Source organism: Penicillium cataractarum (assembly GCF_028827025.1).
Source record: "Penicillium cataractarum strain IBT 29864 chromosome Unknown utg000001l, whole genome shotgun sequence".
Taxonomy (NCBI): Eukaryota; Fungi; Ascomycota; class Eurotiomycetes; order Eurotiales; family Aspergillaceae; genus Penicillium; species Penicillium cataractarum.
Window position 1 is genome coordinate 2,829,856 of NW_026622737.1, and position 22,432 is coordinate 2,852,287.

Here is a 22,432-nt window from a genome sequence, read left to right on the forward strand (position 1 = left end):
TCCCCTTCGTACTGCTCCTTTCTTCCTCTAGCAAGAAGTGTTATCAATTAGTGTCCTCGTACTCCTGTCTCGCTTTCTGTGAGTCACTCTGACTCGCTCACTAGGCCACTTTCTCAATACGGACCCCGATTCTGACGCACAACTGCCCCGCCCGAACATTTTAAAGTTCCGCGGACTTTTTGACGATCCCCCACTTTACGCGCCGCAAAGTGCAGCTCCTCTACAGCACATCAACTACACTTCCACGAATTTCTACCATGGGGCAACAGGGAAAAGAGGGAAAGGATAGACGTGGCGGTGGACGCGGCGGTGGTGGTCGCGGCCAAGGACAGTCTCGAGATGTGCAAGTCTCTAAAGCTCTGAGCTTGCTTTTGCGCCACGCTGCCGAAAAGGAAGGGGTGAAGATGAACGCCCAAGGTTACGCGAATGTTGCAGACGTGGTATGCCTCTACTAGCTCCAGGACCTCCATAAGGAGACTCTGAAGTGATGACCACTGACAATTGATCGACCCGCAGCTGGCCTGGCGAAAGCTCAAGTCCATCAAAGCCACCTTTGATGAAATCAAGCACGCCGTCGAGTCTTCCGACAAGAAGCGCTTCGCTCTCCTCCACATTCCCTCCGCACAGCCGACCGAATCTACAACAAGGGCTACTCTGACACCCACAACCGTTCCCGGGTCTGAGGAACATCCAGACGGAGAGGTCGCAGCGGGCGGCGACCAGCCAGCTACGTCGGTGGTCGAGGCGCCGTCCAGCAATGAAGAACAAGCAAATGCGACACAGACAGCTCTGGCTTCAAAAGATTCCGAGCCGTCAAATTACATGATTCGAGCTACACAGGGCCATACCATTCAAAGTGTGGATGCGGCATCCTTCCTTGAACCACTCACACTAGAAGACGAATCAAAGCTCCCCAAGACCGTTGTCCACGGCACGTTCCACGGCGCATGGCCTCTGATTCTACAGTCCGGTGGACTGCGGGCGATGGGTCGACACCACGTCCACTTTGCGACGGGCCCTTCTCGCGAAGCTACACTAGCCGCCGGAAGCACGACATCTCAAGACAAAGGAAAAGAATCCAAGCAGGAAAACCAGGTCATCTCCGGTATGCGGCGGGATGCTCAGATTCTGATTTATCTGGATATCAAAAAGGCACTGGCGGCTGGGTGTCCATTCTGGCGCAGCGAGAATGGGGTTATTCTCAGCGAGGGATTGCCTGTGCCCAATGGCAAGACTGATGCAGAGGGGAATCCGGAGAAGGTTGTTTCGATAGACTTTTTTGAGTTTGTGTTTGAGCGCAAGCTTGGTCTTGGTCAGCTTTGGCCGAAGGGTGAAGGGGTGAAGGAGCTTCCGGAGAGTGCGACCAAAAAGGGAACGCCTAAGAATCGGCGGTGATGGACCATGAGCTCTCTATGTAAATGAGGATATCAAATGTTACCGGCAGTGAATCAATAAATGAGGCCAGTCAAACCTGATATGCAACCGAAATTCTTTTAGAAAGCATAGGGGCTATAGTATCTAGAGGTTCCTTAATAGCAGATTGACGATGCTATCCGATGGACCAGAACAAGAAGCCCGACTCTGGCCGCCCCAGGTATAGTTCAATGCATAGAACAAGGATCGAATCAACTAAAGCCTTAGTAATAAATCCCACCGACATCCGAACCAGTTGCGGGGAAATCGGAAGCGACCCCAACCAACCGATCCGACTCGAGCCAAAAGGTGCACTTCCGACAAGCTGCACCCGAACCCAATCAGCCCACCAAACGGCACGCCTTTTTGCGGGGTTGTCCTCGAATAAGCATCGACGCGTTGGTCAACTCGCTGGCTCAATGAATAACGTGGCAAGGATCCGCTGATTGCCGCTCGAGCAATAAAAAAAGTCCCGTCGGAACTGAGTAAGATATATAACCATTGGGGGAGCTATCTTGGTCTTGTCGCATAGTTCCAGTTCTTCCCCGCGTCTTGACCTTGTCATACTCGATTCTCCTTTACTCTTTAAATTTCCTCTCTACCATCCTCCAAAGCTTGTCATCCACCCTCGCATATACTTCAAAATGGCAACTCACAGATTCGACCCCAAATTCACCGACAATGTCATCAACGCGATGGGCCCCAAGACCTCGCCGCGCATGCGCCAGCTCATGGCCGGTCTGATTCGCCATGTGCACGACTTTGCGCGCGAGAACGAGCTCACGGTCGACGAGTGGATGGCCGGAGTGAAGATGCTCAACTGGGCCGGCCAGATGAGCGACGATAAGCGGAACGAGGGCCAACTGGTGTGCGATGTGATTGGCCTGGAGTCGTAAGTAATAACTATACATCACGAATCAATGAACTAACTCACAATCCACAGCCTGGTCGACGAAATCACCTTCACTCTCGCCGAAGAAGCCAAGGACGCACCCACCGCCACCGCCATCCTGGGCCCATTCTTCCGCGCCGACACACCCTACCGTGAGAACGGCGCCGACATCGTCGTTACTAAGCCCAAGGAGGGTGGTGAAATGGCCTTTATGCACGGCCGGGTTGTTGACTTTGAGACCAAGAAGCCCCTCGTCGGCGCAGATGTTGAGGTCTGGCAGGCTTCTACGAATGGCCTGTATGAGCAGCAGGATCCGGAGCAGGTTGAGTTTAATCTGCGTGGAAAGTTTAAGACGGATGATGAGGGACGTTATTACTTTTACTGCCTGCGGCCGACGCCGTATCCCGTTCCGGATGATGGTAAGAACGAACCTTTCGACTATGTGATGATATTCGTTGAAGAAGGATACTAATTCTTGGATTTGGTATAGGTCCCGCTGGCATGTTGCTGAACCTTATGGATCGCCACCCCTTCCGTCCTGCTCACATTCACATTATTGTAAGCTCTCATCTCTGGTTGTCTTGAATCGTTTCTCAAGCTAACAAATTCACACAGGCTACCAAGGAAGGCTACCGCCCTCTGACTACCCAGATCTTCGACCGCGAGGACAAGTACCTGGACAACGACTCCGTCTTCGCCGTCAAGGACTCCCTGGTTGTGGACTTTGTTCCCCGAAAGGACGACCCCCAGGCTGCTCTTGAGTTGGAGTACGACGTTAAGCTGGTTGCTGACACCAAGGCGAGCGCATAGAGCGCCGTCGAAGCGGTAGCATGCCATTCTTTGCATATAGTTCTGGGCTCGGATATGTTTCTTGTCACGATAGCGTTTTTTTCTTTTCATATGTTTATAACCAACTTGGGACTGCGGAATATCCAAATTCATTTCTTCAAAATACTTCTTCAAACCAGTCATCCATCCATACAACTCTACACTCCAGAGATTAACCTTAATCATATCATAATGCAAGTATTTTATTCCATTCCGCAAACTAAACCAATGGAGCTAAGCGCTAATCCCCTCAGCAAACCGCGCAATCAACCTCCCAACCTCATCAGGAGCCTCAATACAATGCCAATGCCCAACCCCCTCCAAAACTTCCATAGCCTTGCTCTGACTCGACACATGCTCAAAAATAAACTTACACCCCTCCATAGACGCGGACTTATCCTCTTCACCCGCAATAAGCAAGAATGGCGCACGAACCGCAGCGTAATCCGGAGCCTGCGCACTCGCAATAGCACGACAGAGAGCCGCATAGCCCTTGGGGTTCTGGCCCAGAAGCAATTCGCGGATAAAGGCGCGCTGTAGAGGGGTACTCCGGGAGCCGACGGCGGCGGAGGGGATGGTGTTGGCCATCGGTTCCATTCCAGCTATAGCAGAGGATGGATGGTTAGCATTTTGTTTACACAATTAACACACCCTCCTTGAAGAAAGTGTTTTGAATACAGTTCTGTAGAAAATGGTAAGCATACCTTCCAGCACCGTCTCGGCCCTCTTCCCCATAACCGACACCAACATTTCCGACGGATGGGTCGGCCCAATGGGTACAACGCCCAGCACGCGGTCCGGATACCTGGCGCCCAGCTCGATAACGACTAACCCGCCCATCGAGTGGCCGACTGCCACGGCCTTGGCTACGTTCAGCGCGTCCAACACGCCAACGACATCGTCTGCGATACTAGGGATCGTGACCGTGTCGCCGGTGTACGGGGAGCGCGCGGCGCCGTAGGTATCGATGGTGATGCAGCGGTGATTCGGGGTGAGGTGTGGGATGACGGGGAAATAGTAGTTTTGCGAGGAGCCTAGGCCATGGACGAAAATGAATGTTAGGCCGGAAGGTGTTGGTGCACCGGTTGGGTGGGAGTCTGTGTAGTGTAGGCTATGGGAGCCTGCTTGTACGAATGGCATAACGAGAATGTGCTGAGAATGACAATGACACGGGGAAAAGAGGGTATGTCAAGAATTGAATTGGATATGGGGTCCTAGCAGTGAAAGGATCTATGTAAAGTGTGCCGTCGGCCGAGTTGGAACTATATGTCCAGGTGTGACCCGCCCGCGCGTGTCGTCATTCCCGATAAGAAATCAGCGCCAGTCAATTTGTGCTTCATGCTTGTGCCCCCTGCAGAAAGAAGAGGATCCCCCGCTATTTCATCCGTCGGAATTAACGAATTCTGCTAAGTGCGTTGACCCCGATGGATCTGCCCAGAATCCGAATGAGGGGCATAGGCCCTGCGGCATCCGAAGCCTGCGCGGATGTGCCCTTGCCGACCGTCGGACCGCAGCCGATCAGTCTGAAGTGCCAAGCCTTGCATACTGGATCTCCAATTTCATCCAATAAAGTGTGGGTTCATGTCCAGTACTCGTTCAATTATGCTCGTTGCTTTCGTTCAATCGTGGATTATGTAAAATGAGCTGAATAACTTCAGTCTATTCGTGTGCCCGAGCCCAGCTGGACTAACTCGCCAAATGAGTCGCCACAACCGCGCGAAAAGACGTCTTCAAGATAGTCGGCCGTTTCGTCGCGAAAAGAGTCTCCAAGTGAGGGTATCGAAGTGGTCATGGATTTGGGGTGCCCACTCGATGGCGGTGGGCCCATTGTAGATGCTAGAGGAGCGTGAGATGGGGTAGGAAGAGGAATTGGGTTATGTGGTTGAGATGGTCGCGACGCTGCAATAGCATCTGCTTCTTTCAGAATTTCGGCGTCGTCAAATACTGAACAATCAGAGAACTCGTCATCGTCGTTGTCATCTTTCAGAGAGCATAGTGACTCCGCGCTGATATCGTTGCCAACACCGGGATTCTCGGGGAAATCAGGGGCATCAGGGATCTCAGAGTCCTCTGGGATGCCTCTGTCTTGAAGACGTGAAAACTCTTGCTCGATTATCTCCTCGTCCAAGTCGTCAAATATATCCGAGTCTGCCTCGGTGTCTCCCCCCGCACTATCCACTTCCGTATCCCCTCCTTCATCATTATCCGTAGTTGTAGGATCGATGGTTGTATCGACAGGCTGCTCTTCGACTGGTTGCTTGTGCTTCGCACCCATAAACACGGAGAGCAACTGTTGACTGGCGGGGATCTTGGGCGCATTGGGATCCGGCAATCCGAGCCTCTTTCGCTCCTCACGGTCCTTCGCCTCCTTCTCAGCCTTTTTCTTCTTGTTGGCTCGTCTCTTCTCCTCCTTTTCTTTGATAGCTTTCGCCCGACGCTCGAGCTCTTCCTCGCGTTCAATCCGTCGTAACTGCGAGGCGGTGAATTTGAATCGCTTGTTGCTACGCTGGTACCGGCGTCGGACCGTGCTGGATTTTTCGATGATGATGCGCCGCGGCTCGTCTGGCATGGTGTAGGCCGTCACGGCGACTGCCTGCCGAACGGGAGCTCATGGATCAAGGGACCTTGTGGAGGGTCATGGGGGGTTTGAGATGACCGGGGTCGAGATGGAGTCTTTGGGTTGATGTTACTCCCGGCTCTCGTTGACGGCGATACGTTGTGCCGACCGTCAACAAACTGCCTGATTGGGTGGCGAAGGGACTTCCTCCTCCTTCAACAATAATCCCTTATTCCTGCTTGTTCTTTCTCTGTTACATGCATTCCATTTTGTAACTGCTTAATTTTACATCCTCTGCTCTTTCCTACTTTCTTCAAAGCCCCTCATCTACTTAGATCTTGCAGTCCCGAACCGGGTCCCAGCACACGGGCGCATACTCATTCAGCTTCAGTGTGGCCATATCCTCCTCCGACAAGCTAAAGTCGAAGACCTGGGAGTTATCCAGGATACGCGATTCGGTCACTGACTTGGGCAGGGGCACATAACCCTGCGAAAATAATAATAAGCGTCATTCGATCAAAACCACAACCGAGAAAACCACATACCTTCTGCAAGCTCCAGCGGATCAGGATCTGAGCGGGGGTCTTGCCGTGCTTCTGAGCCAGCTTCTCCAGAACGGGCTCCTTCATGCGAGTGGCCTGCACGAGGGGCGAGTACGCTTCAACAATGACATTGTGCTTCTTGAGCCACTCGGCGATATCCTCGCGCGGGCACCAGGGGTGAATCTCGTACTGGCCAACGGTGATCTGACCGCCGGCTCCGCTCTTGATGTACTCGTCCAGCTCCTCCAAGTGCTGAATACCAAAGTTGGACACACCCAGGGAGCGGACCTTGCCCTCTTTTTGCGCCTCCACCAGGGCGCGCCAGGTGCCCAGGCGGGCCTCCTTGCCGCCGTAGGGGGCGTGAATTAGCATACTGGTAGAAGTGTGAGTGCTATGCAATTTCGACCCTGATCAAGAGGAGATTGCGTACAGGTCAATGTATCCAATGTTGGCAGCAGCAATACTCTCCTCGATGGCCTGCTTGGCCTTCTCGTAGCCCATGCATGACCGTGGGACCTTGCTGGTGTAGAAAATCTGCGACCGATCAAGGCCAGAGTTGCGGATCGCCGTGGCGCTCTCCTTCTCATTCTGGTAGACTTTGGCACAGTCAACCTGGAGGAGTATGGTTAATATTTGGCCATGAGTATCTTGGTTCTCTGGCCGTGGCTTACATGGCGGTATCCTAGTTCCAGAGCCTTCAAAGTGACTTTTTCAGTGACATCGGCAGGTCTAAAGGGCAATGGTCAATTTATTCCTGCGGAAAGCATGACGATTCCAACTCACGTCTGGTAAACCTAAAGGGACAAGGGAATGTTAGCTCGTGAAATGCCGTTCTCACATTTCAAGTGCTAGACTTACACCAAAACCAACAACTGGAATCTCAAACCCAGACACCAACTTATAAGTTGACTGGAGCGTGAGTCCGGCCATTTCTGCGATTGTGGCAAGTGCGGTTTCGAAATCCGAAGGTTAAAAGCGGGGAGTTGAAGCGAAGAACAGACGGAAGATGTTGGGGAATTGGAGAAATCCCTCTGTCCATGTAGTCATCTCCCAGTAGAAAAACCGGGCCCACTTCCCTTCAGAGCTTGATTGATAATAAATTCACAGACCACCCCGGGCCCGTGGTTTCCTTTCTTTCCCTCGCCGTCGGAGTCCTCGTTTGGTCAAATTGACGCCATTCAGTGGGGTATCAGAGCGGCCTGGGCCGGGTTGACTGGTTGATCAATTGATACGACGTGGGGCGTGTTCCCCTTATACGGAAGGTCGAATCCATAGCTTGTAATGGGACTTTCAAAGCTAGGAGTCTTCATGGAAGCTGTGATATCTTATTGAACAGACTGGAGAAGACTGTTTAAAATTTCCTCTGGGAGCTCAAGCTCTCCTTTATCGATAAGGGCGGGGTAGCAGGGTGCTACGTACCGGGTGCATTTGAAGGACATCTTTGATGATTGTAATTTTTTTTTTCGCTTGGTTACAATTTCTGCTAGGGGAATTGAAGCAGAAGTAAGGAATATATGAGCTCGAAAGCCCCATATCTCTCTTTCTAACAAAATCGTGTCCCATTCGGAAAGACCCTCTATGAAGACCTTCAATCCATAGATCCATATAATTCGAAAGCGAAGAATTAGAACAATAGCAGTGCTCAAGATACACGGAACAGTCAATTTAATTGCTATCACACTATAATAGAAGGGTGCTATAAAGCTGCAAGGTACTTTGTACCACTCTGCAGACAAAGGCGGTCCCTGGTGGCAGTATAGTGCGGGGCGTCAGGACGCGGCGGGCAGGGCAGGACTCGATCAAGTCACTTTTTACTCCTATCAGTCAGTATCAGAGACTGCCGTGGCCGTGGTCTCGTCCTGATCACATACGAAGTCTGACGGAGCTGTAACCTTATTTTCGAAACCTACCTTACCCTCACTCCCAGCGTCTTGGTCTCGACGAACTCACAGCTCCCACAATGCGCCTGATCAAGAACAAGATTGAGCACAATGGCTCGGGGACAGTCACTCTATGTCCCGAGGAGCCTGAGGATATGGTATCAACCGCATTTCTCACCTTGCCATACAACATTCCTCTCCAATCTAACACAATGTCTTCATCCAGTGGCACGCATACAACCTGATCCGTCCAGGCGATCTCCTCCGCGCCAGCGCAATCCGACGCGTAACAACAGTCCAAGATACAGGCTCCACATCCTCCGCCCGAGTCCATCTGACTCTGTTGATTAAAGTGAAGAGTCTCGACTTCGACCCGCAAAGCTCGCAGCTGCACGTATCCGGTCAGATTATGAACGAGACGGCGCACACCAAAATTGGACAATTCCATACGCTCGATCTGGAGTTGAACCGGAACTTTACTCTAGAGAAGGAGGTGGGCGCTGATGGGGAGGGTGTTGGATGGGATAGTGTCGCGGTGGAACAGTTGAAGGATGCAGTGGATGAGGGTGGCAACCGGCGTGCGGAGGCTGTGGCTGTTGTGATGCAAGAGGGACTGGCACATATCTGCTTTATCGGCCAGTTCCAGACGATATTGAAGCAAAAGGTAGAGATGTCGGTGCCGAGGAAGAGGCAAGGTGGCGGAGATCATGATAAGGTGAGTTACCCCGAGTTGATACGAGACATGGGATGAAAACTAATTAATTGATGAAGGGTATGGGCAAGTTCTTCCGTGTGACGCTGGAGACACTTCTGCGTCAAATGGACTTCAACACCAGCCTTACGTCCGGAGCCAATAACGAAGCTGTGCGCCCTGTTCTACTCGCCTCCCCGGGTTTCGTTGCAGCGGGTTTCCACAAGTTCATTCAGTCCGAAGCATCTACGACAACACCTGGTCTAAAGCGATTACTCCCCAGCATCATGGTCGTGCACTCAGCCTCCGGCTATCTCAACTCATTATCAGAGGTCCTCCAATCGCCTGCCGTCAAAACTCTCCTAGCCGATACCAAGTACGCCCGGGAGACGAAACTGATGGACGACTTCCTGGACCAGCTACGCAAAGAGACGAATAAGGCTACATACGGTCCTCGCGAGGTAGAATCGGCAGTCGACCAAGGAGCCGTCGGCCGCGGTGGTGGTGTATTGATCATGTCGAACAGACTGTTCCGGTCGCAAGACGTCGCCGAGCGTAAGCGGTGGGTTTCTTTGGTAGACCGCGTTCGGGACGTCGAAGGCGGCGAGGTACGAGTTCTCAGCTCGGACCATGAAAGTGGAAAGCGTCTGGAGGGGCTTGGAGGCATCGCGGCGCTTCTGACATTCCCCGTTGTTGAGGAAGACCTGGATTCGGAAGATGACGCCGCCGATACTCATTGAATAGATATTGGCGCTTCATAATGAGACATACGATGCATGAATAGAAGTGAATTGTTTAAAGAGACTTTGTATTTCATTCTATTTTCTCTCATCAGGACTACTTCAGCTGCTTGCGTACTTACACCTTCATGTACAAGATACATAGCAGGGAGCCCTACCCATCATGGAACCGGTGTTTCCGATTCCTTGAAGTAGATAATACAATCTACGATCTATGATCGTTCATCCCATTCACCTACCTACCCAGATCGGATAGTCCTAACTCCGAGTCCAATTTAGCAACATTGAATATCAGCGTGATATCCAAGGCGACCTGCGCTATAAACCTACCTCCTCAAAATCAGCCCTGCCGGACGTTTCATAAAGTCCCCAATTTAGATTCCTACAACGAACAACCTCGCTCAACCCATCTAGATCTGCATGACGGGATCCACTCATACATTTTTAGCGTTGATTCTAGTCAAAACATGACCACTACGAAAACACCTCGATGAAACAAATCTTGGATCGGGGGCCGAATGTAGGCGAACCTGCGGGTGGCGCAGAACTGCTTAAATTAAACAATGGCCTTTGGAGTCCATGTGGGGAGGAGATGTTGCACGGGTAGGGCCCGAAGTTCCCGAGGCTGCGGACTCTGTCAATGGGGCTGTGGTCGGCGTGCGATGCAGGTCGTTGTGGCGCTTTGGGGGCAGGATTACATTTGGCCCGCAGATGCTATTTTCGGGTTTCCTTAGATTAGTTACTGATCGGGGCTGTGTGTTTGACAGATGCTAGAGAGCTAGAGTATAGCGTAATGTTTATTTCGAGTACGTTTGTGCTTGGTGTTTTACCTTGTTTGTGGTAGACTTGTCGCGGATTATATGCAGGTCCTTCTTAGCTTGTATTGGAGACTATTTGGGGGTCGTGTGACAGTCTTAGATTCTACATGCTTACTGTTCCTACTACATGCAATCTTATCTACAATTTCAATACGTTTCGCGCTTGAGTTGTTTACTTGATGTCTCTGCGAATGTAGTGCGATGCTAGTTTTGTGATTCTATGTCTCATTTAAATTTTGAAGCTATGATTTCAAACGCGGTCCTAAGAAGAAAACAATGCAAATAGTCAAGAAACAAAAAAAACTCCATCCAACGCCAAAGCTATTCATGAAGGATCGTAAAATGTGCAAATGCAAGTATTTGCCATGGAAAGCGCCCGCCAAAGAAGAAGTGTAGATGCAAACAATACAGTCGAAATTCTCCACTTCGGGTTGGATTCAATCTTCCAATTCCTGACGGGCTCGCTTTCGTGATGTTGGTGGGTGATTAATGGGTGATTCCTCTGCGTCGGATATTACTGAAGGAGATATGCTACCGGGGTGTGCTTGACGTTGTTTGATTTCGAGATATCGTAGTTGAGCCCTGCATTGATCGGGCGTATACTCTTTCGTGGAGCCCAATTCTTTCATCTATAGAGAGTCAATCATTGTAAATTCATATAAACGGGTTAATCTCCACGAGATCGCTGAGCTCACCTTATTAGCGATGAATTGGTACCTCTCGATCTCCCACATATCGGAAGCGGAGAGGAGCAGCTGAACCTGAAGCAAATCAATGATCCGTTAGCCTCTAAATTTCGAAGCAATCCAATTACTCAACCTCACAACAAATAACGAGGCCACATACTCACATCATGCTCTTCCCAGCGCGCAACTCGTTCCTTGCGCCGACGAGTCAACCGCATTTGCAATCGAGCCTCGGTGACATCCTTGTTGAATCGCTCACAGAACATTTCACGTACTCTCTTCCACGCCAGATTCTGCTCACGCAAGTCTTCAACAAAAGCATCTTCCTCCTCTGCTTTGGGGTCTCGGCGACCACGGCCTGGTGCACGAGGCTTTGGCAGCATTGGTGTTGGAGCTGGCGTACTTTGGCTACGCTCGCGCTCCAGACGTTCGACGCCTTCCGGGTCGGGCAGAATGCTGAGAGGAGTGCGGGTGTCGCGGGATGGAGTCCTCATATCCGAGGAAGTTCGCTTCATCCGCTTAGGTGCCGGAGCTGCAGGCGACATGTTAGGCGTATAGCCCATAGCATATGGGGGTTCATTTGGAGCGTAGGCATAGCTAGCGAGTGGGGCTGACGTCCGTGGATATTCACTGGGGAATTGTGCGGTGATACCCAGACCCTGTGCTTGGACTGGGTTTATGTTGTAACTATAATCTTGAGCTGGATACTCTTGGGAGTGGCGGCTGAGTGCTGGGCTCGGATGGAATGAACTATCTGGCAGGGAGATGGGCGTAAGGATGGCAGGATGCGGGACCATAGGCTCTGTGCAATAAGGAGATGGTGTTACCCCCATGAAAGAGGCTTGGAATGCAGGCTGTAGAACATTAAAAAAAAATAGCAACTATAATTAGCCCATCTGAAAATTGACGTTGTTCGTCGGCACCCTCGGGGGCCAACGAGGCTAGGGCTGGATAGCGGGCCTTACTGTTTCCACACCCGTCCAGTTGGGGTCAACGGACTCATAGTAGCCCTGCAATTCTTCTCTCGAGTGAGAGTTCCCTGGACAGCGCGACATGATCTTCACTAGGTATGTAGATAAAAATATCTAGCACGTAGTAGCGATCGTGGTCCAGCGAGCACTTGATTGGAACAAGCGCTAAAGGTGGCAGAAGATGAAACACGGTCAGACAGTTCCGTGCAGGAGCAGGAGTAAGAGGCGGCGGTTGGGAGAGGAAAATGGTTTGCCGAGCACGGCGTTAAACAAGTACAGCGAGTAATGTATCGTTCAAGAATTATGAAAAAGGCCAAACCGTCAAGAAGAATAATAATTAGGGTCAAGGAGCTTTTGATCGTGTAGAAAGAAGCACGGAATCCGGCAAGGTGAACATCCAGATTCTTATAGATGAACCCAGCCCCAGAGGAGAGAGGGGTCAAAAGCAACAAGATATAGCAGACAATGCCCGCAGCACATTCTCTAGACTCAATTTGAGAGATATCACAGCCCACGGCCGGAATGCCTCGCGAGGCAGGGACGAACAAGCAGCGTCGGTTCGTCAACTATAGGCTCAGAGTGCACTAGAATCGAAGGATAGTACCGCCGATGACCGCCGTGCTGCATTGGAGCGCTCAAAGACAGAAGTGTAGACTCGATGAGAGCCTATATTTAAGCGCCAGCAGATTCAATAGTGCGGATTGTGGTCTTGATATCCTAGCGGTTCCCGGCCCCCATGTTCTACCCCCAACAAGGTTATGGGGGGTGTGGATAGTGTCGGCGGGCACAGACTTTCTTTGCATCTCAATAAGAAAAAAAAATGCAAGGAAACCGAATATGGGTGAGAAAAATTTAAGGAGGGCCTTTTGATTTTTGGATTTGAAATTAAATTATTCGGTGGGGGACAACTAATGTTATTTTTTTTTTTAATTTTTTCTTCTGTCGCTCTTCTCGGGCATGGCCATTCCCGTTCTAGAAAACCGGGTCTCGAACTGGATGGCAGTGTGGGGTGGGAGAAAGTGGTACTGGATTGAATTATGATTTAAGAAATAGAGGGGTTGTAAATGGGTCAAGAGGGCCAAAATGACCAGAATGACAGCTTCTGATTAGCGCTGATGGGGAATAAATGGTGTGGCATCCATGCTAGTTGCTAGCCAAGCAGGCAGTGCACAGTCATAATCGGATCGTCCAACGGGATGATCTAGTTCTCCTATCGTCATTTTGCATCGATTGTAAGTCTTGCATAGATATCCTGCGGATTGTCGAGAACGATCCTCTATCTAGATAATAAATTGATGAGATGATAGACTGGATTCCGTACGATTCCTACTTGTCACATATAGCTCATGTGCCGAACTATCCAATCTCTGTGCTCCCTTGGTCTACGTTAGCTATGGGGGCGGCCTCTATGCCAAAACCAAAAACAAACCAAATCAGATGAAAAAGAATGAGGGTGGGCTAGCCGGGGGGTAAGCCTGTCCTACCTTCCGACCTTCCCACCTGCAGGAAAAATTGACGGGCGGCGGCTCTTGACTGGACCAGAGGCCCCCAGCGAGGCCGGCAAGGGACCGGTGGGGGCTGCTGAGGCTGCTGAGGCTGAAAGGCTACCCGCGCGCCGCTCGTGGCTTTTTTGCTCCGGAGAATTCACAGCCGGTAGTTAAGCGCCGAGGGTGAACGGGGCCCCCGCCCAGGCCCCCTAGGATCATTCCTGGCACTTTTGGGAACAAAGGAAAGAAAAAGCAGATAGATTCGATCATTCTCGATGCTTGTGTTCTTCTTCTGCTGCTTCCATATAGGTATCGACTCTCTGCCCTGCCATTAACCAGCGAAGCATGAGGGAAGCCGTGGGGTGCCTCGCCCAGGAATGGAAGGTGGAAAGTAGTCTTGATATGTAGGTAGACGGGGGGCCAAGGCCACCTCATCTGGCAGACACTTTGTCTGGCCCGTTTTCCATAAAGTCGAAGTCTCCTCTTCGTATACCCCCCCACCTTCGACCGACTACATATGATCCCACTCTCTGACTACGTGGAAGCCTCCCATAGACTACTCACAAGTCTGCATTTTAAGCGCCCCCTAAATCCCCTAAACCGGTCGTAGTGCACACATCCCGGATACCACCTGCCTATCCCTCGTGAGCCTTACTGAATACGTACAACGGCATATCTTATCCGTAGTCCAGACTGGTCACATACTGCAGCCGCTAGTTCCCGCTATATTGTGAGCAGTCGTTTATGTTCATTTAGTCTCAGTATGTGGTCATGCATCCGAGAAATTTAAGAATGGGAGTGAACCATGGGAGCGGTGTACCCAGTACCTCGGTCACTCTCCGTACCATATTCCTTCTGCTGGGTATCAGCACAATCACGTGACAAATGCTCACCGTCACACAGAGGCCTGGTCACCCCTTGTCTTTCCTCCATCTCCCTCCCTCGAACGCATCACTCATGACACAGTTCTTCATGATACTGTACTACGTACAATGGATCCCTCAAATATCAGAGTTATTTGCTCAGCAGTAACTGAAATATACGGATTGAATTTGGTACCGAGTCATGCTCATCAACCGAATTTCTACAGAATTGCAGCCAAAAGGTTATCTCATTTCGTTCGTGTCGTTCATGTCAAGATTAGTCCCTTAATTTCCATCCAGTCCAATGACATCATCTTTCTGTTCCAAAGTTCTTTCCTTTTCCTCCAATCCTCTCCAGACGTCAATCTGAAGGAAACGCTTCTATAAATCACTGGGAACAGCCTTAGAAATACCAGCAATGCGACCTGCGGGAGCTTGAATACTGCCACCACCCAAAACATCAAACAGACCTAGTTCTGCTTGCAAATTCACCAAGATCCATGTACGAATCTCCACAGCGAGCAAGGAGTCAATACCGTAGCTGTGCAAGGGCTGGCTGGCATCAATGTTCTCAACTGGAGTCTGCAACTCCCGAGCAAGTCGCTGTTTCAAGCATTCAACAATGAGATCAGCGGCCTCGCGTTTTGATTGCACTTTATCCAGCTGTGACACCAATGCCACTATGGTACTACCTTTTTGTCCACCGGTCACCGTCATTGCTCTTGTCTGGTCGAGGTCTTTCTTCTTCAAGTACGCAAATCGCGGGTCGTCGAAATAGAACGGCCGTTCCAGACCCTCGGATTCGAGAATACCTCCCGTGGGGAGACCTGAAATGACCTGCGTAGGCACCGTTGAGCCACTCCATGTCCCCGTCATCGCCGCTGTCAGCAGAGCGTGAAACTCCGCCTCGCGAATTCCCACTGCCTCCCATTTCTTCAAGTTCGTTGCGCCACCGCGTTCAGCGATGAGACCGATACCCAACATCAAGCCGAGGTCGATACTAACGGCCGGAAGACCCTGGCTGCGTCGGTAGTGAGCGAGTGCATCCTGGAAAGTATTGCCCGCTGCATAATTGGCTTGGCTCCGGTTACCAACCACACCAGCGATCGAGCTGAGCATGACGAAGAATTGCAGCTCGCACTGCAGCAACAGCCGATGCAGAATCATCGAGCCGTGCATCTTAGGCCGAGTGGCAGTCCGCCATTGCGCATGTGTCATGTTATGGTAGATCGAGTCTTCGAGGACGGCGGCACATTGCAGAACGCCGCGGATGGGTGGCATTTCGCTGGCACATTGTCCTAACACATGTTGCATGGCTGCCTCGTCCGATATATCTGCTGCGTAGAATCGGACCTGCACGCCCATCGACGTCAAATCACGAGTGACTGAGATGGCACTTGCGGCGGATGAGCCAGATCGAGATACGATGGCAAGATTTTTGGCACCCTTGCGGGCGAGGAATTTCGCTAAGTTCGCCCCTAGCCCTCCTGTGCCACCTGCCAGGAGGTACGTAGCATCTCCGTTGAGGATCAGTGGGTTTGCAAGTTCTGGTGTGACGGGGATGTGGCCATCCAAGTCAAACGTGATAATTGCGCTGCCTTCACGGGCAGGTGTTTGTGCACATTGAATGGCTTCGATGGACTTTGATGAAGGCCACACACGTCTGGACGGTGGTAGCCGGAAGCTTAGATTGTGCTGAACCCTAGACACCTGCTTCAGGATTTCCAAAGCACGAGCTGGATCATCGCGAAGCAGCTTTCCAGCGTTGTAGGAAGTGTATGTAGCTCCTCGACGGAACGGGGCAATAGATAGCATTGGTCCATTGTCCGCGTGGCCATTCACAGTCACGCTCTCGGCATCAAGGTCCACGAGGACACCTCCAGCGGCCATACAGCGCCAAATGAGCGGAAGTAATGTACGCTCTGCGGCCTGGTGTAATACCATGTTCAACCCGGTTCCGTTGCACAGGTGAGAAATGGCTAGCTCAAGATCTGGATCGCTTTCCTCAACAATATGCTTCGAGTCGATCCCCAGAGCTTCCATCTGAAGGCGCTCCTCCTCGCTGCGGACAGTCACGATGAAGATTTCCGGTGTCAGACGCTGGGCGATTTGAATCGCGAATTGACCCACAGAACTTGCTCCGGCTTGAATGAGAATTGCTTTACCGGCTTGCAGCTGCGCGATTTCAATCAAGGCCGTATACGCAGTACCAAATGAGATCGCCCAGACGGCTGCTTCTTCAAAGGATGTACTTTCAGGAATGACTTGACACCAGGACTCTTGAACCCGGATTTGTGTCTGTGGAGATGTTAGAGGGACATAGGTCCAGACATGGTCACCGGGTTTCCGGCGTGAGCAGCTGTTGCCAACTTCAGTGACCACACCACTAAATCCGATTGCGGCTACTCCAGCATGACTACCGAGCGTTAGTTCTCAGAGGCATGGAAAGAATCGGAGATAACGTACTGTATATCCATGGCCATCACCTGGACATTGACTTCGTCGTCAGCTAAACAATCTCCAATGCGATCCTTAACGGCTGAGTAGATAGAACCCTCGAGCCGCAGCGGGACCCTCGCATCGCCCACGCGTATCAAGTCTGACATAGAAGAGGTGCCATCTGCCGCCATGATGCTAGAAAGATCATCTTCATCTACCCATCGGTTGATTTGGATACATCCCTCGAGCTCCATATACTCTCGGTCAGTCGTTGGCGAGCTGGCCATTGCTGCCACAGTCTGCGCAATATTTTCTGGAGAACGAGCCGCGTCTCCTTCATTGTTCAGCAATAGGTATCTTAGATCGAGATCCACGTTTTCGTTCTGGAGGACCCTTAGGTAGCCCACTGCTGCTTGCATTGCTGGATCCTTTCCCATAGCCACCCAAAGCACGCGCTTGCTATGAAGCATGAGTGTTTGAAGAGCTGCAAAGTCATCAGCACAGAGGTCTTGCAGGAATGGAGAATCTAGTTCCATCAAGGATATCAGCATCGCTCCTCGGAGGTCAGCGAGATCCGTAGACCAGCGGGCGGTTTCTGGGCGTAGTCCATGGGCAGTGAGTTGAAGCGAAAGTTGAGCAGATATCTCCATCAATCGTGATGAAGCATGTGCCGGCTCGATCAGAACGACTGTCTGATTTTCCCAAGAGACTGAAGTTGGTGCTTTTCCATCGATATACCAGGCCGAATTTGGCGAGATATTGAACCCAGTGTTCAATATGGAGTCTCCCTGGTCATTGAGTCTGATATTTAGGTCAGTCTTTAATTCACAAGGTAATCGGCAGGGGTACTTGCTCTGGATCGATCTGCAAGATTGAATGCCCTCCAGGGCGGACACAATCCTGTACGCGTTGGACTTGCTCGCTGGTGATTGCATCACTGCACACAATGGCCACATCTACGGATTTCTCCGTCCAATCTGCAGTATCCCAATCGAGGCTGCCGAATGAGACGGTATCTGCCCATTTTTGGAACAGATCTTTGCCCATCATGACTTTCTCGGGATCTACGTCGAGAACTGTATAGCTGGAGCAGCGTGTTGTTTTGCCAGGACTGGTTCCCAACGCAGAGAGCAACGACTCGATGAGCGTGTCTGAATAACCGACTTGCATGATAGTGAGATCCGGATTCTTGTGAGCTGCAAGATCGACAATCTACTTCAGTCAGTGAGAGGTACATAGAAGGACTGCCTAACTACTCACTTTCCCGATTTCAGTTCCATTTTTGCTGTGGCCGGCCACATATCTCTGCATCTGTGTTTCATCCAGCCACGCAAGATCAGGCTTCCACAACAGTGTTCCTATAGGTGCCTTGACTGGTGCGGACGAGGAGCTTGCGGCTCCATTGATACCCGTAAGCTCTCGACACCGCAAGTTATTGATGATAACCTTGGGCTCATCATGCTCGTCTGTGACCCAAATATCTGCCACAAGGTCTCGCTCTCCCTCGCGCCGGGCACGACAACGTGTTTTGACAGTCGAACCCGCCGCAGAAGACAGATTCGGATAGATGATGAGACCGTCAAGTGCAATGGGTACAGCCGCGCTCGACATGTCTAGATGGTTACCACCCAAGGCCGCGAACATGGAATGGAATATCACGTCTAACGTGGTAGGATGAACCAGGTGCGGACTCTGGGCACCAGCAGGCATTGACGCCTGTGTGTCGGGAACTTGAACCACACTGGTGCAGCAGTCTACCCCGGCTGTGATCTCTTTGAGCCCCTGGAACAGAGGACCATATTGGAGACCAGCTGTGTGAGTGGCTTTGTAGAATGTGACTGGCTCTATAGTTCTCGTGCATTGCTCGGCAATGTCAGCAGAGTCCTCTCGGACAGTCTGCCATAGCAGCTGCTTTCCAGTTGTTCTATTGGTAAAACCGTCTCTTGTCTCTGTATTATATCGCACTCGCACACGACCTGAGCTGTTCTGCTCTAATGAAAGGCCATCCGAACAGCTCATCACGTCGAATTGCCAACAATCTTCTTGAAGCTGGGAACCAGAGGTTTCCATTTGACTATTGCGAATAAGTTGAAGCACTACTTCAATTCCAGTTGCATCGTCTGGAACAACGATAGCTTTGGTAATCCGCGTTTGCTCGATATGTATACTTGCCACATCCTGATCTGCGGTCATAAGCTGAAGAATAGCCTCGATAACCATTGCAAAGATACCCGCAGCGGGATATAGGATTAGCCCATCTACAACGTGATCTCGTAGCCAAGGTTGCTCTTGAACACGCAGAATATTCCGCCAGCGTGGCTGTGTCGAGCTGGCATCCGCAGCTGGTGCTCCGAGCAGATCATGGCGGCCAAATTGCCGCAGTCTGTAGTTGCGACTTAGACGAGACTCGGCCCAGTACCGACGTGAATGATCCCATGGATACGAGGGCCAGTTGATCAGCGGTGTTAAGGAGGATGCCTGCCGGTTCACAGCGTGAACGCAAACGGCCACTCCGTGAATGTACAACTCGCCAGCGGCTAAGATAGCAGACCGGATTGCATCCTCGCCCCGTTTCAAGACAGAGGCATAGGAAACCCGAGAGAGATCGTGGTGCTGCAAGATTTGACGCAGCGGACCCCGCAGAGCAGCGTGTGGTCCAATTTCGAGCATCATATCCACCGCTGACTCGCCATGACGAGGGCGCCGGCGCCGTCGAGATGGATCATTTTGTAATAGTGTCGATACGGCATCGAGGAAGAGTACTGGTGACACCAAATTCTGGATCCAGTAGGCCGGGCCAAGCTGATCTGAACTGATCTGCTTTCCAGCCACACTTGAGAACATTTGGACAGAACTGGTGGTAGCAACGGGGCTTATGTCTGCAATGTGCTTCACATAGAGCTCAGCCACGCGCTGCATATGATGCGAGTGGTAGGCCAAATCCACTTTCAGCCGGCGACAAAATACCCCGGTAGAACTCAAGATGTGCTGCAGCTCATCGATGCCGGCAGCATCACCAGATATGGTGACCGAGGCCGGTGAGTTAATGCAGGCAACAACGATGGTGCCGTTCTGGACACTGCGTATATGCTCCTGCACAGTCTCTACAGAGAGACCAACGGCCATCATAGCTCCTGCACCTGGGCCCAAATCACACATCAATGAGGCACAGACCTGTCCGCGATAGTAAGCAACTCTCCAAGCGTCTTCTCGAGTGAGAGCGCCGTAGCAATACGCAGCCGCGATCTCGCCACTGGAATGGCCCACCACCGAATCGGGAGTTACCTCCCATGAGCGCAGGAGGTCGATCAAAGCAATCTGGAGCACGGTGCAGAGCGGCTGGCTGAGATGGGCTTGGTTGATCTGCGAAGCTGTTTCATTCGCCGTCAACTCTGCCACTACAGACCACCCACTTCCCAGTTCGGTCCCAAGATACAGGTCTGCTGCCTCAATACTCGCGCGGAAGACCGGGTATTTCCAAAGTTCAATGCCCATTTGAGCGTACTGAGCACCCTGTCCCGTAAAGACGAACGTTAGGCGAGCGCGCTGTGGCGCGTGGACAGGTTGCTGCTGCTGCTTCTGCTGAACAGCTGGAGACAGACTTTCTGCGAGCTCATTGGTGCTACTAGCAACTGAAAAGGCTTTCCACTGAAATTTGGACCGGCGATCACTTAATGTGAATGCTAGCTGGTCGAAGGGGATCGGCATATTCTGAGCAAGCTTTGTCCGAATGAAGTTCCCGCTACGGTCCATCATCCGGTACAACGCCGATTCAGCTGGGGCACTGAGGACAAAAAGCTTAGGGTTCACATCCTGGCCTTCGTTGACTTTCAGTGGACCTAGCCCTCTGGCAGCCATCCACTCTTCGGGATGATCGAGGATGACATGGGCGTTAGTCCCACCATAGCCAAATGAGTTGATGCTCACCCGCTTAGGCTGATGACGTGGCCAAGGTGTGAGTTCAGTTGGCACAGCAATATGCCAGTCAGCGAATGGGATGCGCTTGTTTGGCTCCTCAAAATGGATGTTAGGGGCGATAGCACCATGTTCCATCATCAGGATGCACTTGATCATCCCTGCAAGTCCGGCGGCGCCCTCTAGGTGGCCGATCTACATAATCAGCCGGTCTGTTCGGTTTTGGTTCAGACATGATTAACTCACATTGGACTTCACCGACCCAACATATAGTGGGCTTCCCGCGGTCCGTTTGATACTTATAGCCTGTGCCACAGCTCCCAACTCGAGTGGGTCGCCTACTGCTGTACCTGTACCCTGTTCGGTTGTTAGTCATTCTGCTTCCATACTGAAAGTATAGAACCAAAGGGACTGATCTCTTACATGTGCCTCAAAGTATGCAGTCTGGCCAACATCCAGGCCCGCAGAAAGGTAGGTAGAGCGAATCAGGTCAGCCTGGGCCTCACGACTTGGAACAGTAATTCCCGTGGTATGACCATCCTGGTTTGCACCTGTGCCACGGATGATGGCTCTGATCGGATCCCCGTCTCGGAGGGCATCTCTTGCCGGCTTCAGTATAAGTGTTGCAATGCCCTCCCCGCGGCCATAGCCCGTGACCCCCTCGGCAAAGGAACGTGAGAGGCCATCGGTTGATGTCATACGCAGATTCGCCAGCCACATGGCTAGATCCGGGCTGAGAATCAAGTTGGAGCCGCACACTATGGCCGTGGTAGCTTCACCGTTTCGTAAGCCTTGACAGGCAAAATGCAAACCAACCAAGCTAGATGAGCAAGCTGTATCGAGTGTCATACTCGCGCCGCGCAAGTCATAAAACCAAGAAATACGGTTTGCCAGCAACGAAAACCCCGTTCCCGTGCCAGCATACATCGGGGCTGTCTCCGCATCACGCATCAACATTTCATGATAGTCACGTGTAAAACAACCTACATGGCAGCTGGTCTGACTTCCTACAAGGCTCTCCATAGGAAGCCCAGCAGCTTCCATCGCCTCGTAAGTCACCTCTAGAAGGAGGCGAGCGGTAGGATCCATCGCGGTGGCTTCTTGCGCTGTGATACTGAAAAACGGCGCATCAAACGCCGCGACATCTTCGTCGAGGAAATGTCCATTGCGCGTGCTGAGTGTGTTGAGCTTCTCGCTTGCTGGATGATGGAACGCGTCTACGTTGTAGCGATCTTGGGGGACAGTCCTCGCAGCCGCTATGAGGAATTAGCAATGACCACACCTTCTAAGGAAACTGAGGCTCATCCTATATCGTTTGTTTGATAGTAGCTCCCAAAACCTTTGTGGGTCTGAGGCACCACCAGGAAATCGACAGGCCAAACCAATGATGGCGACATCGCCAACCCCGTCCACAGGGTCATAGTTAAAGTCGCCCATCTTCGAGTGTAGAGAGCAATTAGTGATTCTTTTTTTTCAGTCCATAGTCAGATGGTATATTTTCTTTTCTTTTGAGACTGACAAACTTTGCCAGCAATCGACTGTTTCGGGCAGTCCGATGCTAACCCGCACTGCGTCCATGTTGTCTGGGGACAACGCAGACTCAATTCTTCCACAGAACCCATCTGCTAGTCACGATTGGTACATATCTCTAGCGCAGTTTGTGGCAGACTAAGTGAAGAGAGGGGTGGTAGCGAATATCAAGTTACAGAG

At 51.5% G+C, this 22,432-nt stretch overlaps 9 protein-coding genes across 9 annotated transcripts; 3 read left to right on the forward strand and 6 right to left on the reverse strand.

Moving 5' to 3' along the window:
• Positions 1–257: 257 nt before the first annotated feature.
• N7496_000974 (tRNA 2'-phosphotransferase) lies at positions 258–1,395 on the forward strand (the record flags this gene model as incomplete). Its single annotated transcript, XM_056693905.1, has 2 exons — positions 258–440; positions 517–1,395. The coding sequence occupies 2 exons, from the start codon at positions 258–260 to the stop codon at positions 1,393–1,395; spliced, it is 1,062 nt and encodes a 353-aa protein (XP_056560634.1).
• A 662-nt stretch (positions 1,396–2,057) lies between these two features.
• Positions 2,058–3,115, forward strand: N7496_000975 (intradiol ring-cleavage dioxygenase; the record flags this gene model as incomplete). Its single annotated transcript, XM_056693906.1, has 4 exons — positions 2,058–2,305; positions 2,357–2,724; positions 2,796–2,863; positions 2,921–3,115. The coding sequence occupies 4 exons, from the start codon at positions 2,058–2,060 to the stop codon at positions 3,113–3,115; spliced, it is 879 nt and encodes a 292-aa protein (XP_056560635.1).
• A 252-nt stretch (positions 3,116–3,367) lies between these two features.
• On the reverse strand, positions 3,368–4,273 carry N7496_000976 (alpha/beta fold hydrolase; the record flags this gene model as incomplete). The annotated part of the gene is made up of 2 exons (XM_056693907.1): positions 3,368–3,735; positions 3,838–4,273. 2 exons carry the CDS (start codon positions 4,271–4,273, stop codon positions 3,368–3,370), a joined length of 804 nt encoding a protein of 267 aa, XP_056560636.1.
• A 514-nt stretch (positions 4,274–4,787) lies between these two features.
• Positions 4,788–5,702, reverse strand: N7496_000977 (uncharacterized protein; the record flags this gene model as incomplete). The annotated part of the gene is made up of 1 exon (XM_056693908.1): positions 4,788–5,702. The coding sequence occupies one exon, from the start codon at positions 5,700–5,702 to the stop codon at positions 4,788–4,790; it is 915 nt and encodes a 304-aa protein (XP_056560637.1).
• A 319-nt stretch (positions 5,703–6,021) lies between these two features.
• Positions 6,022–6,604, reverse strand: N7496_000978 (aldo/keto reductase family protein; the record flags this gene model as incomplete). Its single annotated transcript, XM_056693909.1, has 2 exons — positions 6,022–6,120; positions 6,236–6,604. 2 exons carry the CDS (start codon positions 6,602–6,604, stop codon positions 6,022–6,024), a joined length of 468 nt encoding a protein of 155 aa, XP_056560638.1.
• Positions 6,605–6,643: 39 nt separating this feature from the next.
• N7496_000979 (uncharacterized protein) lies at positions 6,644–7,162 on the reverse strand (the record flags this gene model as incomplete). The annotated part of the gene is made up of 4 exons (XM_056693910.1): positions 6,644–6,844; positions 6,904–6,961; positions 7,016–7,026; positions 7,091–7,162. 4 exons carry the CDS (start codon positions 7,160–7,162, stop codon positions 6,644–6,646), a joined length of 342 nt encoding a protein of 113 aa, XP_056560639.1.
• Positions 7,163–8,192: 1,030 nt separating this feature from the next.
• Positions 8,193–9,543, forward strand: N7496_000980 (putative translation factor pelota; the record flags this gene model as incomplete). Its single annotated transcript, XM_056693911.1, has 3 exons — positions 8,193–8,270; positions 8,339–8,827; positions 8,884–9,543. 3 exons carry the CDS (start codon positions 8,193–8,195, stop codon positions 9,541–9,543), a joined length of 1,227 nt encoding a protein of 408 aa, XP_056560640.1.
• A 1,255-nt stretch (positions 9,544–10,798) lies between these two features.
• On the reverse strand, positions 10,799–12,102 carry N7496_000981 (uncharacterized protein; the record flags this gene model as incomplete). The annotated part of the gene is made up of 4 exons (XM_056693912.1): positions 10,799–10,990; positions 11,057–11,122; positions 11,212–11,901; positions 12,013–12,102. 4 exons carry the CDS (start codon positions 12,100–12,102, stop codon positions 10,799–10,801), a joined length of 1,038 nt encoding a protein of 345 aa, XP_056560641.1.
• A 2,647-nt stretch (positions 12,103–14,749) lies between these two features.
• Positions 14,750–22,159, reverse strand: N7496_000982 (type I polyketide synthase; the record flags this gene model as incomplete). Its single annotated transcript, XM_056693913.1, has 7 exons — positions 14,750–16,784; positions 16,835–17,595; positions 17,657–18,019; positions 18,068–20,917; positions 20,969–21,079; positions 21,146–21,978; positions 22,105–22,159. 7 exons carry the CDS (start codon positions 22,157–22,159, stop codon positions 14,750–14,752), a joined length of 7,008 nt encoding a protein of 2,335 aa, XP_056560642.1.
• Positions 22,160–22,432: the final 273 nt, after the last annotated feature.